This window comes from Entelurus aequoreus, linkage group LG10 (genome assembly GCF_033978785.1).
Source record: "Entelurus aequoreus isolate RoL-2023_Sb linkage group LG10, RoL_Eaeq_v1.1, whole genome shotgun sequence".
NCBI classification, from domain to species: domain Eukaryota; kingdom Metazoa; phylum Chordata; class Actinopteri; order Syngnathiformes; family Syngnathidae; genus Entelurus; species Entelurus aequoreus.
Window position 1 is genome coordinate 57,050,697 of NC_084740.1, and position 19,310 is coordinate 57,070,006.

At 39.6% G+C, this 19,310-nt stretch overlaps 1 protein-coding gene across 1 annotated transcript in view; it reads right to left on the reverse strand.

Moving 5' to 3' along the window:
- Positions 1-1,491: 1,491 nt before the first annotated feature.
- LOC133658036 (protein shisa-like-1a) overlaps positions 1,492-19,310 on the reverse strand; it is a gene marked incomplete at its 5' end in the record, with an annotated part of 112,184 nt that continues 94,365 nt past the window's right edge. The window contains 2 exons of the mRNA XM_062059641.1: positions 1,492-1,786; positions 5,584-5,797. Of these exons, the coding sequence (XP_061915625.1) occupies positions 1,492-1,786; positions 5,584-5,797 (509 nt within the window). The remainder of the gene's footprint in view (positions 1,787-5,583; positions 5,798-19,310) is intronic.

The following is a 19,310-nucleotide window of genomic DNA, read 5'->3' on the forward strand; positions in this document are numbered from 1 at the left end:
TGAGCTGATGTCTAATGAGGAGGCCCCATGGACATGTTCAGTTCAAGTTAAAGTACCAATGCTAGTCACACACACACACTAGGTGTGGTGAAATTTGTCCTCTGCATTTGACCCATCCCCTTGTTCACCCCCTGGGAGGTGCGGGGAGCAGTGAGCAGCAGCGGTGCCGCGCCCGGGAATCATTTTTGGTGATTTAACCCCCAATTCCAACCCTTGATGCTAAATGCCAAGCAGGGAGGTAATGGCTTCCATTTTTAAAGTCTTTGGTATGACTCGGCCGGGGTTTGAACTCGCGACCTACCCATCTCAGGGCAGACACTCTAACCACTAGGCCACTGAGTAGGTTGTTGATGTTGAGCATCTATTCACTGGCAGAGGGGCCCCCAGTACCCCAGCTGAGCCAACATCTAATGAGGAGGCCCAATGGACATGTTGAGCATCTATTCACTGGCAGAGGGGCCCCCAGGATGTCTCCTAAAGCATCCCAGCTACGGCCTACCCTTCCCAGTCATTTGTCAAAAGTGCTTCCATGAAATAATCAAGACCTGAGAGGGATAAGCAGCAGTGGAAGCATCCAGACAGAGCTGAGCTAAGTAAGGATGCTGAGGTAAGTAAGGATACTGAGGTAAGTAAGGATGCCGAGGTAAGTAAAGATGCTGAGGTAAGTAAGGATGCTGAGGTAAGTAAGGATGCTGAGGTAAGTAAAGATGCTGAGGTAAGTAAGGATGCTGAGCCAAGTAAGGATGCTTAGCTAAGTAAGGATGCTGAGGTAAGTAAGGATGCTGAGGTAATCACCTGTCACCTTTATTAGCGGCAGCCGGGCAGAGACACGTGGTTGGGAATTGGAGAGAGAGAGAGAGAGAGAGAGAAAGAGAGAGAGGGCCGTGTAGTGGACAGTGACTCACCATGTGGTGGATGTGTTGTAGGGCAGCAACGTGGGGCTGTGTAGTGGACAGTGACTCACCATGTGGTGGATGTGTTGTAGGGCAGCAACGTGGGGCTGTGTAGTGGACAGTGACTCACCATGTGGTGGATGTGTTGTAGGGCAGCAACATGGGGCTGTGTTGTGGACAGTGACTCACCATGTGGTGGATGTGTTGTAGGGCAGCAACGTGGGGCTGTATAGTGGGCAGTGACTCACCAGGCGGTGGATGTGTTGTAGGGCAGCAATGAGGGGCTGTGTAGTGGACAGTGACTCACCATGTGGTGGCTGTGTTGTAGGGCAGCAACGTGGGGGTGTGTAGTGGACAGCGACTCACCATGTGGTGGATGTGTTGTAGGGCAGCAACGTGGGGCTGTGTAGTGGACAGCGACTCACCATGTGGTGGATGTGTTGTAGGGCAGCAACGTGGGGCTGTGTGGTGGACAGTGACTCACCAGGCGGTGGATGTGTTGTAGGGCAGCAACATGGGGCTGTGTAGTGGGCAGTGACTCACCAGGCGGTGGATGTGTTGTAGGGCAGCAACGTGGGGCTGTGTAGTGGGCAGTGACTCACCAGGCGGTGGATGTGTTGTAGGGCAGCAACGTGGGGCTGTGGCTCTCCCCTCGCAGGCTGTGTCTGGGCTGGTAGTGGCCCGCCATCATGGGCTGAGCCTGGCTCTCCTCCTCCATGGCCCGGTGCCACTGACTGCGAGCCTTCTTTAGCCAGCGGCCCCCGAGACCCCACTTCTCCAAGTAGACCCGGCACAGCTCGTAATTCATGGCCGAGTAATAGAAGAAGTCCAGAGCCAGCAGGACCATGACGAAGAAGCCGTAGATCCACACTCCCACCAGGGCTGTGTAATTACTGCAGGATAAACAATAACATTCTGTAATGTACTTTCTACAGACTTCATCATAATAAACAACCACTGGATGTGAATACCAACAAAAATATATGAAATAAAGTACCAATGCTAGTCACACACACACTAGGTGTGGTGAAATGTGTCCTCTGCATTTGACCCACCCCCTTGTTCACCCCCTGGGAGGTGAGGGAAGCAGTGAGCAGCAGCGGTGCCACGCCCGGGAATCATTTTTGGTGATTTAACCCCCAATTCCAAGCCTTGATGCTGAGTGCCAATCAGGGAGGTAATGGCTCCCATTTTTATAGTCTTTGGTATGACTTGGCCGGGGTTTGAATTCAGAACCTACCCATCTCAGGGCGGACACTCTAACCACTAGTCCACTGCGTAGGTGAAAATCATATATTAAATAAATTAAAGGTCATTAAAAGATGTTATGTAAAATACAAAATGACATCTTATAAGCTACAACCGTATTAGAATTATGTCCAAGTTGTATTTGACTCAGTCATTAGATGCTGAAGTTTTAGGGAATGTTTAGGGATGTGCCGATCAACATTTGGGGGAAAAACAGTAAGTGATGGCCATTACCCGTTAATGCCGTTAAATGTCAATCTGGCTGACATTTTATTTATTGTTAGTCAACCGGCTGACAAGCGGCTAGCAGCTAATTGTGTGTCTCCGTACACAGAGTGGTGTCGCCCCACTTGTTACAGTTACTACACCACATTGTTACAGTCAGTACACCACATTGTTACAGTCACTACACCACATTGTTACAGTCACTACACCACATTGTTGCAGTTACTACACCACATTGTTACAGTCAGTACACCACATTGTTACAGTCACTACACCAGGATGTTACAGTCAGCACACCACATTGTTACAGTCAGTACACCACATTGTTACAGTCACTACACCACATTGTTACAGTCACTACACCACATTGTTACAGTCAGTACACCACATTGTTACAGTCACTACACCACATTGTTACAGTCAGTACACATTGTTACAGTCACTACACCGATTACCGATTGGTACCGGGCCGCACAAGAATTTTTTTTTTTTTAAATAAATAAATAAAAAAATATTTTTTTTAAAATTTTTTATTAGTATTTATTAAATCAACATAAAAAACACAATATATACATTATATATCAATATAGATCAATACAGTCTGCAGGGATACAGTCCGTAAGCACACATGATTGTATTTCTTTATGAAAAAGATATATATAAAAAAAAATAAAAAATAAAAATAAAAATAAAAATACCATGCACAACTTACATTAAACTAAAATGTTATTTTCTTTGTGGTAGACAAAAAAAAGGTAGTGAGAATATCTCCATGTTAAAAAACTCGACTTCTGGCTCCGCCATGATGTAAACACAGACACGCCCCCTCCCACACACACACACACACACACACACACACACACACACACACACACACACACACACACACACACACACACACACACACACACACACACACACACACACACACACACACACACACACACACACACACACACACACACACACACACAGCGCGCGCCTCATTTCCGGTCGCCTCTTCCGCAGCGCTCCAATAAAACACTCAGATCTTCTCAGTTTCTAGCCGATACTACACAACAAATAACGTAAAATAACGCAGTAACGCATCATGTAGTAACGGTAACTGAGTTACTGAATATAGAAAATAACGCGTTAGATTACTATTTACCGCCGAAAGTAACGGCGTTACAGTTAGTCCCAAGACTGGTGACAGCAAACCCGGACTTCGTTCCAGCCTACCCCTATTTTCTGCTGAGCTTCGCAGCGTCTTCGATCACCCTGTGAGGGAACGAGAGGCAGGCAGCCGCCTCCTCGCTACATTAATTAAAGGCTGCACCACAGCATGCTTAAAAGCAGCCGGGACATATCCGGAGGAGAGGCAGGTGTTAATCAACCATAAAATAGTAGGGCCAACTGAATCAAGGACTTCTTTGAGAAGGCGAGAGGGAAGGCTATCTGATGGGCAATATGTGGGCCGCAGGTGTTTGACTGTGTCCGAGAGGGAGGAGAGGGAGATAGGCTCAAACTGCTCGAAAACAGCAAGCTGGGGGAGGGGGGGGGAGAGGAGGAGCGGAGGTGTCAGATGGTCTGAGTGCAGAGATTTTGTCAATGAAGAAGTTTAAGAAACTTTCACAGAGGACAGGTGAGGGGACAACGGGTGACACATCACGGGGGTTGATGAGAGAATTTAAAACTTTAAAAAGAACTTGGGGTTTATGACTGTTACTGGAGATCAAGGTAGAAATATACTTTGTTTTCGATGCTTTTACGGCTCGCTGGTATTCAGACACGGAGTCCGGCAGGATTTGGAGGGAGACATGACGCCTATCCTTCACCCACTTTCGCTCCGCGCGCCTGCAAGCGCGTCTGAGAGCGCGCGTAGAGTTATTTAGCCATGGTGTTAGAAAAGCTTTGCTACGTTTGGATCTAAGGGGCGCAACAGAGTCCAAAATATCAGTGCAAGCCGAGGTAAACATGGAAAAAATCTCGTCAGCAGTAAAATCACAGTTTACACCCAGTGCACAGATTGAATGTCTATTGAAGGCAACTGAAAACATAGCAGCAGTTGAAGGGTTGATCATGCGTGAGCGGCGCTCGGGGACATAGCTGGAATTATTGCCAGAGCACGGGATTACCGTTGTAAACAAAATTGGTGAATGGTCGGAGAGAGACATAGCACATATTTCATTTACAGAAACAGATAAACCATAGGAAACCACGAGATCTAAAGTATGTCCCTTTTCGTGTGTCGGGCCAATGACAGATTGCTTGAGGTCAAATGAATCAAGGAGATTCAGAAAATCTCGGGCCAGAGGTTTTGATTGGCAGCAAACATGAACATTAAAATCGCCGCAAATTACAATTTGGTCGTAATTCACCAAAATCCCCGATAGAAAATCAGCAAAGTGATGTAAAAAGTCTTTGTTGGATTTAGGTGGACGATATACCACTGCGCACAGAACAGGGGGAGACAGAATTAATTCAAAGAGTTGTAGTTCAAAACTAGCATAGGTAACGTGTGGAATCTGCCGACAAGTGAACGAAGATTTGTAAACAGAGGCTAAACCTCCTCCGCACCTGCCTGTAGTCCTGGGGGAGTTGAGGAAATCACAGTCCGGTGGAAGCAATTCGGAGAACGCCACATTGTCTCCAACAGTCAGCCAGGTCTCGGTGAGGAACATAAAATCCAACTCTCGGGTGGTAAAGAAGTCATTGAGCCAGAACGTTTTGTTCGCCAAGGACCGGACATTTATCAGGGCCATCCGAAGATTAAACTCCTCGCTAGCAGGTGATACAGCACGCCTCAGCATGCGTAGGGCGGAGCGGTCCAAACCACGCCCACACCCACGGGCCGGAGAGCACCGTGAGACCAAGCCAGGAGGAGCGCGGCCCGGAGATGCCGCCGGGTTAACCGGGAGGACAAGCAGCGGAGAAAGGCCGGAGGCACCTAAATATTACATCTGACTTTTGAGCCATCTGTGCAGTGAGCAGGGTGTAGTGGTAGCAGCACTGTGCAGTGAGCAGGGTGTAGTGGTAGCAGCACTGTGCAGTGAGCAGGGTGTAGTGGTAGCAGCACTGTGCAGCGCAGTGAGCAGGGTGCTGTGGTAGCAGCACTGTGCAGTGAGCAGGGTGTAGTGGTAGCAGCACTGTGCAGTGAGCAGGGTGTAGTGGTAGCAGCAGTGTGCAGTGGTCAAAGTGCTAAATGAGGTGCTTGTAAAAAGGGCTGATGACTCACTTGTGTGAATATCCGTCCCCGCTGGTGGTGATGTTGACCTGCATGACCATCTGGAACTCGGTGCTGTTGCAGCAGTACTTGAAGGCGGTGTTGTTGTGGTGGCAGCAGAACATGTAGGTCTTGTTGTCTGACAGGCGGGGGCAGTGGAAGCCGAAGTGGTAGCGCCCCTTGTGGTCGGAGTAGGGCTCGCACACTCGGTAATGAGCGGAGAGCGCTGAAACGGCGGGAGAGTTGAGAGGGGATGAAAATGCTGTGTATATTTACAGTAAATATGTTATGTGTGTATATTTACAGTAAATATGTTAGTATGTGTGTATATTTACAATAAATATGTTGTGTGTATATTTACAGTAAATATGTTATGTGTGTATATTTACAGTACATTTGTTATGATGTGTGTATATTTACAGTGAATATGTTATGTGTGTATATTTACAGTAAATATGTTATTATGTGTGTATATTTACAGTAAATATGTTATGATGTGTGTATATTTACAGTGAATATGTTATTATGTGTGTATATTTACAGTAAATATGTTATGTGTGTATATTTACAATAAATATGTTATGTGTGTATATTTACAGTAAATATGTTATGATGTGTGTATATTTACAGTAAATATGTTATTGTCACGTGGGGGTCACATCTTTATGCGGGGTCGTTCCTCCAGATGCAAAACGGACAAACTCCGGACGAAAACGTGAAGGTAGGAGATGATTTATTAATCAAAAATCATACACCGTAGATACACGCAGACAACAACAAGAATAAACAGATAGCATGGGAAGCTATGGCGAAGCTTAGCGCAGGAATACGAATGGGGAATCACAGGAATAACAAACGTAACTTGTTGTGTGGAGCAAACAAAGAAGCCGGGACGAGTGATCAGAAAGGCAGGCTTAAATAGTGTCTCTTGATTAGCAACAGGTGCGCCAAAAGGCAGGTGAAAATCATAAGTAACCATGGTGACTGAACTCAGGAAGTGCATAACTAGGAACTAAAAGGAGTCCAAAACAACCCGATAACACAAAACATGATCCGACCACGGATCATGACAGTTATGTGTGTATATTTACAGTAAATATGTTATTATGTGTGTATATTTACAGTAAATATGTTATTATGTGTGTATATTTACAGTAAATATGTTGCCACCCGCGACCCCTAAGGGAATAAGCGGTAGAGATGGATGGATGGATGGATGATGGATGTTATTATGTGTGTATATTTACAATAAATATGTTATTATGTATGTATATTTACAGTAAATATGTGTGTATATTTACAGTTAATATGTTATTGTGTGTATGTGTATGTGTGTATATTTACAGTAAATATATTATTACAGTATGTGTGTACATGTGTATATTTACAGTAAATATGTTATTACAGTATGTTTGTACGTGTGTATATTTACAGTAAATATTTTATTACAGTATGTGTGTACGTGTGTATATTTACAGTAAATATGTTATTATGTGTGTATATTTACAATAAATATGTTATTATGTATGTATATTTACAGTAAATATGTTATTATGTGTGTATATTTACAGTAAATATGTTGCCACCCGCGACCCCTAAGGGAATAAGCGGTAGAAATGGATGGATGGATGGATGGATGTTATTATGTGTGTATATTTACAATAAATATGTTATTATGTATGTATATTTACAGTAAATATGTTATTATGTGTGTATATTTACAGTAAATATGTTGCCACCCCGCGACCCCTAAGGGAATAAGCGGTAGAAATGGATGGATGGATGGATGGATGGATGGATGGATGTTATTATGTGTGTATATTTACAATAAATATGTTATGTATGTATATTTACAGTAAATATGTGTGTATATTTACAGTAAATATGTTATTATGTGTGTATGTGTATGTGTGTATATTTACAGTAAATATATTATTACAGTATGTGTGTACGTGTGTATATTTACAGTAAATATGTTATTACAGTATGTGTGTACGTGTGTATATTTACAGTAAATATTTTATTACAGTATGTGTGTACGTGTGTATATTTACAGTAAATATGTTATTATGTGTGTATATTTACAATAAATATGTTATTATGTATGTATATTTACAGTAAATATGTTATTATGTGTGTATATCTACAGTAAATGTTATGAGTGTGTGTGTATATTTACAGTAAATGATTTATAATGTGTGTATGTGTATGTGTGTATATTTACAGTAAATATGTTATTACAGTATGTGTGTATGTGTGTATATTTACAGTAAATATGTTATTACAGTATGTGTGTATATTTACAGTAAATATGTTATTACAGTATGTGTGTACGTGTGTATATTTACAGTAAATATGTTAATATATGTGTATGTGTGTATATTTACAGTAAATATGTTATGTGTGTATGTGTATGTGTGTATATTTACAGTATATATGTTATTATGTCTGTATGTGTATGTGTGTATATTTACAGTAAATATGTTATTATGTGTGTATATTTACAGTAAATCTGTTGTGTGTATGTGTATGTGTATATATTTACAGTAAATATGTTATTATGTGTGTATGTGTGTATATTTACAGTATATATGTTAATATGTGTGTAAGTGTATGTGTGTATATTTACAGTAAATATGTTATTATGTGTGAATGTGTATGTGTGTACATTTACAGTATATATGTTATTATGTCTGTATGTGTATTTGTGTATATTTACAGTAAATCTGTTGTGTGTATGTGTATATTTTTACAGTAAATATGTTATTATGTGTGTATGTGTGTATATTTACAGTAAATATGTTATTATGTGTGACATCAGGAAGAAGAAAAAAAGGTATTTTGTCATTGGCCTTGGTACTTATCTAGATGAGCCTACCCCGTGTATACACCCACAACCTCAAGGAGGGGAACACAACGAAAACAACTGTGCTACACGTCTTGAACATTTTCCACAGTCCATACATAATTTGGTTTCTAATTTCAACTGGAAATGTCTTCCTCTTATATCAAGAAGCATGGAACCTTGATTTACAAACCACAGGTCAAATAAAAATATGCTTTGGTGTACAAACTATTTATCCGTATAGGAAGGTTTCAACCCAATGTGTGCCTGCAGCTCAGCCTTGTTGTGGCTGACAGCACATCCGGTGTGATGGATCTCCGGTGGTCATTACTCATTCAGTTAGCAGACTGACGCTTTTAGCTACTGTGCTACTTTGTGTTCTTTTTATCACATTTCTAATCATTGTAGTGGCAAAGCTGTTAAAGTTAGGGAGTTTTGTGATTTCAAACAGTGACTGCACCACAGGGCTAGTGGCAGTGTGTTGGCAGGGCACTTCCATTTACGAAGTTGTTGTTTTAACTTAAATAGAAAGTTGATTCCATCACTGGGGGGCGCGGCCAGTGCCAGGAACTTGAGGGTTTCCAGGTTCGATCCCTGCTTCCACCATCCTAGTCACTGCTGTTGTGTCCTTGGGCAAGATACTTTACCCACCTGCTCCCAGTGCCACCCATACTGCTTTAAATGTACCTTAAAGATGGGTTTGTCATGTCCTTTGATCATGTTTTGTTTTAGTTATGTCCTGTTTGGTTTTTGGTCACTTAGTTCCTGCTTTTTCACTCCCTTGTTTTGTTTCCATGGTTACCCATTAGTTTCACCTGTTGCACATTTTGATTCACGCACCTGTCACTAATCATGTCACTGTTATTTAAGCCTGTCTTTTTCTGTTGGTCGGCCTGGCGACATTATCTGCTGTTACCCTTGTCACTCATGCGTTCCTTCCATGCCATTGTTCCATGATCGTTTCCATGCTTGTTCCAAGTAAGTTTTTGTTTATTCATGTCACGTTTAGCAGTTCTTTTGTTTCATGTCCTTAGTCTATGTTAAGTGTAAGTTTTTGTTTCATAGTCAAGTTTGTACCTCCGCCTTGTGCGCGCCTTTTGTTTACACCCTTTTGTTAGTGTTAAAATAAATTATGTATTTACCTCCAAGCCATGTCCGATCCAACTATTCTTGCATCTCGGGAAAACAAACCCGCCAAAGTCCACGTCATGACAGGGTTTCACTATGTAAAGCGCTTTGAGTCTCTAAAGAAAAGGGCTATATATTGTGTTCAAAGTGTACAAACTTTTACTAAAATATGGACTTTTGTCAAGGCTGGAATCCAATATTCATGTTTCTTATGGAGAAATGTGCTTCAATATACAAACTTTTCAATTGAATAACCCTGTTTAAGAACCAATTATGTTTGTATACCGAGGTTACACTGTGCTCTTAAATGTCCCACAATTAACTTTTGTAAAAATAAAAAAAATCAGGCTTCACTACACATCTAAAAATGAATCCTCAAGCTCTGCCACCTACATGTAAGTGATCTACAGTGGAAGCAGTACATTTTGTAATTTTGCTTCTCTTTGCAGAATAGGCTAACTCATCTTTGTTATTGTTGTTATAATGTAATGTTAGCATTGTAGCTAAGGTGGTATTGATCTACTATGCGCAAATGACAGTGTGTATGTAAGTAATAACACTTCTTGGAGACACACACTTTTGGAGAGGAACGTAACTCAGTGGCATGAATCTCATGATGGTGTTTTTAAAGGACTCTCAATTCAAGGCTAGATTAAAAGACTATTGTGGCACCTGACACTTACTTCCAATAGTTGAACACAGATTAAAAGACTATTGTGGCACCTGACACTTACTTCCAACAGTTGAACACAGATTAAAAGACTATTGTGGCACCTGTCACACTTACTTCCAATAGTTGAACATAGATTAAAAGACTATTGTGGCACCTGTCACACTTACTTCCAATAGTTGAACACAGATTAAAAGACTATTGTGGAACCTGGCACCTACTTCCAATAGTTGAACAGAGATTAAAAGACTATTGTGGCATCTGACACTTACTTCCAATAGTTGAACATAGATTAAAAGACTATTGTGGCACCTGTCACACTTACTTCCAATAGTTGAACACAGATTAAAAGACTATTGTGGCACCTGACACTTACTTCCAATAGTTGAACACAGATTAAAAGACTATTGTGGCACCTGACACTTACTTCCAATAGTTGAACACAGATTAAAAGACTATTGTGGCACCTGACACTTACTTCCAATAGTTGAACATAGATTAAAAGACTATTGTGGCACCTGACACTTACTTCCAATAGTTGAACATAGATTAAAAGACTATTGTGGTACCTGACACTTACTTCCAATAGTTGAACATAGATTAAAAGACTATTGTGGCACCTGACACTTACTTCCAATAGTTGAACACAGATTAAAAGACTATTGTGGCACCTGTCACACTTACTTCCAATAGTTGAACACAGATTAAAAGACTATTGTGGCACCTGACACTTACTTCCAACAGTTGAACACAGATTAAAAGACTATTGTGGCACCTGACACTTACTTCCAACAGTTAAACACAGATTAAAAGACTATTGTGGCACCTGACACTTACTTCCAATAGTTGAACATAGATTAAAAGACTATTGTGGCACCTGACACTTACTTCCAACAGTTGAACACAGATTAAAAGACTATTGTGGCACCTGTCACACTTACTTCCAATAGTTGAACATAGATTAAAAGACTATTGTGGCACCTGTCACACTTACTTCCAATAGTTGAACACAGATTAAAAGACTATTGTGGCACCTGACACTTACTTCCAATAGTTGAACACAGATTAAAAGACTATTGTGGCACCTGACACTTACTTCCAATAGTTGAACACAGATTAAAAGACCATTGTGGCACCTGTCACACTTACTTCCAATAGTTGAACATAGATTAAAAGACCATTGTGGCACCTGTCACACTTACTTCCAATAGTTGAACACAGATTAAAAGACTATTGTGGCACCTGACACTTACTTCCAATAGTTGAACACAGATTAAAAGACTATTGTGGCACCTGACACTTACTTCCAATAGTTGAACATAGATTAAAAGACTATTGTGATACCTGACACTTACTTCCAATAGTTGAACATAGATTAAAAGACTATTGTGGCACCTGTCACACTTACTTCCAATAGTTGAACATAGATTAAAAGACTATTGTGGCACCTGTCACACTTACTTCCAATAGTTGAACACAGATTAAAAGACTATTGTGGCACCTGTCACACTTACTTCCAATAGTTGAACATAGATTAAAAGACTATTGTGGCACCTGTCACACTTACTTCCAATAGTTGAACACAGATTAAAAGACTATTGTGGCACCTGACACTTACTTCCAATAGTTGAACATAGATTAAAAGACTATTGTGGCACCTGACACTTACTTCCAATAGTTGAACATAGATTAAAAGACTATTGTGGCACCTGTCACACTTACTTCCAATAGTTGAACACAGATTAAAAGACTATTGTGGCACCTGACACTTACTTCCAACAGTTGAACACAGATTAAAAGACTATTGTGGCACCTGTCACACTTACTTCCAATAGTTGAACACAGATTAAAAGACCATTGTGGCACCTGTCACACTTACTTCCAATAGTTGAACATAGATTAAAAGACTATTGTGACACCTGTCACACTTACTTCCAATAGTTGAACACAGATTAAAAGACTATTGTGGCACCTGTCACACTTACTTCCAATAGTTGAACACAGATTAAAAGACTATTGTGGCACCTGACACTTACTTCCAACAGTTGAACACAGATTAAAAGACTATTGTGGCACCTGTCACACTTACTTCCAATAGTTGAACATAGATTAAAAGACTATTGTGGCACCTGTCACACTTACTTCCAATAGTTGAACATAGATTAAAAGACTATTGTGGCACCTGTCACACTTACTTCCAATAGTTGAACACAGATTAAAAGACTATTGTGGCACCTGACACTTACTTCCAATAGTTGAACACAGATTAAAAGACTATTGTGGCACCTGACACTTACTTCCAATAGTTGAACATAGATTAAAAGACTATTGTGATACCTGACACTTACTTCCAATAGTTGAACATAGATTAAAAGACTATTGTGGCACCTGTCACACTTACTTCCAATAGTTGAACATAGATTAAAAGACTATTGTGGCACCTGTCACACTTACTTCCAATAGTTGAACACAGATTAAAAGACTATTGTGGCACCTGTCACACTTACTTCCAATAGTTGAACATAGATTAAAAGACTATTGTGGCACCTGTCACACTTACTTCCAATAGTTGAACACAGATTAAAAGACTATTGTGGCACCTGACACTTACTTCCAATAGTTGAACATAGATTAAAAGACTATTGTGGCACCTGACACTTACTTCCAATAGTTGAACATAGATTAAAAGACTATTGTGGCACCTGTCACACTTACTTCCAATAGTTGAACACAGATTAAAAGACTATTGTGGCACCTGACACTTACTTCCAACAGTTGAACACAGATTAAAAGACTATTGTGGCACCTGTCACACTTACTTCCAATAGTTGAACACAGATTAAAAGACCATTGTGGCACCTGTCACACTTACTTCCAATAGTTGAACATAGATTAAAAGACTATTGTGACACCTGTCACACTTACTTCCAATAGTTGAACACAGATTAAAAGACTATTGTGGCACCTGTCACACTTACTTCCAATAGTTGAACACAGATTAAAAGACTATTGTGGCACCTGACACTTACTTCCAACAGTTGAACACAGATTAAAAGACTATTGTGGCACCTGTCACACTTACTTCCAATAGTTGAACATAGATTAAAAGACTATTGTGGCACCTGTCACACTTACTTCCAATAGTTGAACATAGATTAAAAGACTATTGTGGCACCTGTCACACTTACTTCCAATAGTTGAACACAGATTAAAAGACTATTGTGGCACCTGTCACACTTACTTCCAATAGTTGAACACAGATTAAAAGACTATTGTGACACCTGTCACACTTACTTCCAATAGTTGAACACAGATTAAAAGACTATTGTGGCACCTGACACTTACTTCCAAAAGTTGAACATAGATTAAAAGACTATTGTGGCACCTGACACTTACTTCCAATAGTTGAACACAGATTAAAAGACTATTGTGACACCTGTCACACTTACTTCCAATAGTTGAACACAGATTAAAAGACTATTGTGGCACCTGACACTTACTTCCAATAGTTGAACACAGATTAAAAGACTATTGTGGCACCTGTCACACTTACTTCCAATAGTTGAACACAGATTAAAAGACTATTGTGGCACCTGTCACACTTACTTCCAATAGTTGAACACAGATTAAAAGACTATTGTGACACCTGTCACACTTACTTCCAATAGTTGAACACAGATTAAAAGACTATTGTGGCACCTGACACTTACTTCCAAAAGTTGAACATAGATTAAAAGACTATTGTGGCACCTGACACTTACTTCCAATAGTTGAACACAGATTAAAAGACTATTGTGGCACCTGTCACACTTACTTCCAATAGTTGAACACAGATTAAAAGACTATTGTGGCACCTGTCACACTTACTTCCAATAGTTGAACACAGATTAAAAGACTATTGTGACACCTGTCACACTTACGTCCAATAGTTGAACATAGATTAAAAGACTATTGTGACACCTGACACTTACTTCCAATAGTTGAACATAGATTAAAAGACTATTGTGGCACCTGTCACACTTACTTCCAATAGTTGAACACAGATTAAAAGACTATTGTGGCACCTGTCACACTTACTTCCAATAGTTGAACACAGATTAAAAGACTATTGTGGCACCTGTCACACTTACTTCCAATAGTTGAACACAGATTAAAAGACTATTGTGGCACCTGACACTTACTTCCAATAGTTGAACATAGATTAAAAGACTATTGTGGCACCTGACACTTACTTCCAATAGTTGAACATAGATTAAAAGACTATTGTGACACCTGACACTTACTTCCAATAGTTGAACATTGATTAAAAGACTATTGTGGCACCTGTCACACTTACTTCCAATAGTTGAACATAGATTAAAAGACTATTGTGACACCTGACACTTACTTCCAATAGTTGAACATAGATTAAAAGACTATTGTGACACCTGACACTTACTTCCAATAGTTGAACATAGATTAAAAGACTATTGTGGCACCTGTCACACTTACTTCCAATAGTTGAACACAGATTAAAAGACTATTGTGGCACCTGTCACACTTACTTCCAATAGTTGAACACAGATTAAAAGACTATTGTGACACCTGTCACACTTACTTCCAATAGTTGAACACAGATTAAAAGACTATTGTGGCACCTGACACTTACTTCCAATAGTTGAACATAGATTAAAAGACTATTGTGGCACCTGTCACACTTACTTCCAATAGTTGAACACAGATTAAAAGACTATTGTGGCACCTGTCACACTTACTTCCAATAGTTGAACACAGATTAAAAGACTATTGTGACACCTGTCACACTTACTTCCAATAGTTGAACACAGATTAAAAGACTATTGTGGCACCTGACACTTACTTCCAAAAGTTGAACATAGATTAAAAGACTATTGTGGCACCTGACACTTACTTCCAATAGTTGAACACAGATTAAAAGACTATTGTGACACCTGTCACACTTACTTCCAATAGTTGAACACAGATTAAAAGACTATTGTGGCACCTGACACTTACTTCCAATAGTTGAACATAGATTAAAAGACTATTGTGGCACCTGTCACACTTACTTCCAATAGTTGAACACAGATTAAAAGACTATTGTGGCACCTGTCACACTTACTTCCAATAGTTGAACACAGATTAAAAGACTATTGTGACACCTGTCACACTTACTTCCAATAGTTGAACACAGATTAAAAGACTATTGTGGCACCTGACACTTACTTCCAAAAGTTGAACATAGATTAAAAGACTATTGTGGCACCTGACACTTACTTCCAATAGTTGAACACAGATTAAAAGACTATTGTGGCACCTGTCACACTTACTTCCAATAGTTGAACACAGATTAAAAGACTATTGTGGCACCTGACACTTACTTCCAATAGTTGAACACAGATTAAAAGACTATTGTGGCACCTGACACTTACTTCCAATAGTTGAACACAGATTAAAAGACTATTGTGGCACCTGACACTTACTTCCAATAGTTGAACACAGATTAAAAGACTATTGTGGCACCTGACACTTACTTCTAATAGTTGAACATAGATTAAAAGACTATTGTGGCACCTGCCACTTACTTCCAATAGTTGAACACAGATTAAAAGACTATTGTGGCACCTGACACTTACTTCCAATAGTTGAACACAGATTAAAAGACTATTGTGGCACCTGACACTTACTTCCAATAGTTGAACACAGATTAAAAGACTATTGTGGCACCTGACACTTACTTCCAATAGTTGAACACAGATTAAAAGACTATTGTGGCACCTGACACTTACTTCCAATAGTTGAACACAGATTAAAAGACTATTGTGGCACCTGACACTTACTTCCAATAGTTGAACACAGATTAAAAGACTATTGTGGCACCTGACACTTACTTCCAATAGTTGAACACAGATTAAAAGACTATTGTGGCACCTGACACTTACTTCCAATAGTTGAACACAGATTAAAAGACTATTGTGGCACCTGACACTTACTTCCAATAGTTGAACACAGATTAAAAGACTATTGTGGCACCTGACACTTACTTCCAATAGTTGAACACAGATTAAAAGACTATTGTGGCACCTGACACTTACTTCCAATAGTTGAACACAGATTAAAAGACTATTGTGGCACCTGACACTTACTTCCAATAGTTGAACACAGATTAAAAGACTATTGTGGCACCTGACACTTACTTCCAATAGTTGAACACAGATTAAAAGACTATTGTGGCACCTGACACTTACTTCCAATAGTTGAACACAGATTAAAAGACTATTGTGGCACCTGACACTTACTTCCAATAGTTGAACACAGATTAAAAGACTATTGTGGCACCTGACACTTACTTCCAATAGTTGAACACAGATTAAAAGACTATTGTGGCACCTGACACTTACTTCCAATAGTTGAACACAGATTAAAAGACTATTGTGGCACCTGACACTTACTTCCAATAGTTGAACACAGATTAAAAGACTATTGTGGCACCTGACACTTACTTCCAATAGTTGAACACAGATTAAAAGACTATTGTGGCACCTGACACTTACTTCCAATAGTTGAACACAGATTAAAAGACTATTGTGGCACCTGACACTTACTTCCAATAGTTGAACACAGATTAAAAGACTATTGTGGCACCTGACACTTACTTCCAATAGTTGAACACAGATTAAAAGACTATTGTGGCACCTGACACTTACTTCCAATAGTTGAACACAGATTAAAAGACTATTGTGGCACCTGACACTTACTTCCAATAGTTGAACAGAGATTAAAAGACTATTGTGGCACCTGACACTTACTTCCAATAGTTGAACATAGTCTAAAAGACTATTGTGGCACCTGACACTTACTTCCAATAGTTGAACACAGATTAAAAGACTATTGTGGCACCTGACACTTACTTCCGATAGTTGAACACAGATTAAAAGACTATTGTGGCACCTGACACTTACTTCCGATAGTTGAACACAGATTAAAAGACTATTGTGGCACCTGACACTTACTTCCGATAGTTGAACACAGATTAAAAGACTATTGTGGCACCTGTCACACTTACTTCCAATAGTTGAACACAGATTAAAAGACTATTGTGGCACCTGACACTTACTTCCAATAGTTGAACACAGATTAAAAGACTATTGTGGCACCTGACACTTACTTCCGATAGTTGAACACAGATTAAAAGACTATTGTGGCACCTGTCACACTTACTTCCAATAGTTGAACACAGATTAAAAGACTATTGTGGCACCTGCCACTTACTTCCAATAGTTGAACACAGATTAAAAGACTATTGTGGCACCTGACACTTACTTCCAATAGTTGAACACAGATTAAAAGACTATTGTGGCACCTGACACTTACTTCCAATAGTTGAACACAGATTAAAAGACTATTGTGGCACCTGACACTTACTTCCAATAGTTGAACACAGATTAAAAGACTATTGTGGCACCTGACACTTACTTCCAATAGTTGAACACAGATTAAAAGACTATTGTGGCACCTGACACTTACTTCCAATAGTTGAACACAGATTAAAAGACTATTGTGGCACCTGACACTTACTTCCAATAGTTGAACACAGATTAAAAGACTATTGTGGCACCTGACACTTACTTCCAATAGTTGAACACAGATTAAAAGACTATTGTGGCACCTGACACTTACTTCCAATAGTTGAACAGAGATTAAAAGACTATTGTGGCACCTGACACTTACTTCCAATAGTTGAACATAGTCTAAAAGACTATTGTGGCACCTGACACTTACTTCCAATAGTTGAACACAGATTAAAAGACTATTGTGGCACCTGACACTTACTTCCGATAGTTGAACACAGATTAAAAGACTATTGTGGCACCTGACACTTACTTCCAATAGTTGAACACAGATTAAAAGACTATTGTGGCACCTGACACTTACTTCCAATAGTTGAACACAGATTAAAAGACTATTGTGGCACCTGACACTTACTTCCAATAGTTGAACACAGATTAAAAGACTATTGTGGCACCTGACACTTACTTCCAATAGTTGAACACAGATTAAAAGACTATTGTGGCACCTGACACTTACTTCCAATAGTTGAACACAGATTAAAAGACTATTGTGGCACCTGACACTTACTTCCAATAGTTGAACACAGATTAAAAGACTATTGTGGCACCTGACACTTACTTCCAATAGTTGAACACAGATTAAAAGACTATTGTGGCACCTGACACTTACTTCCAATAGTTGAACACAGATTAAAAGACTATTGTGGCACCTGACACTTACTTCCAATAGTTGAACACAGATTAAAAGACTATTGTGGCACCTGACACTTACTTCCAATAGTTGAACACAGATTAAAAGACTATTGTGGCACCTGACACTTACTTCCAATAGTTGAACAGAGATTAAAAGACTATTGTGGCACCTGACACTTACTTCCAATAGTTGAACATAGTCTAAAAGACTATTGTGGCACCTGACACTTACTTCCAATAGTTGAACACAGATTAAAAGACTATTGTGGCACCTGACACTTACTTCCGATAGTTGAACACAGATTAAAAGACTATTGTGGCACCTGACACTTACTTCCGATAGTTGAACACAGATTAAAAGACTATTGTGGCACCTGACACTTACTTCCGATAGTTGAACACAGATTAAAAGACTATTGTGGCACCTGTCACACTTACTTCCAATAGTTGAACACAGATTAAAAGACTATTGTGGCACCTGACACTTACTTCCAATAGTTGAACACAGATTAAAAGACTATTGTGGCACCTGACACTTACTTCCGATAGTTGAACACAGATTAAAAGACTATTGTGGCACCTGTCACACTTACTTCCAATAGTTGAACACAGATTAAAAGACTATTGTGGCACCTGCCACTTACTTCCAATAGTTGAACACAGATTAAAAGACTATTGTGGCACCTGACACTTACTTCCAATAGTTGAACACAGATTAAAAGACTATTGTGGCACCTGACACTTACTTCCAATAGTTGAACACAGATTAAAAGACTATTGTGGCACCTGACACTTACTTCCAATAGTTGAACACAGATTAAAAGACTATTGTGGC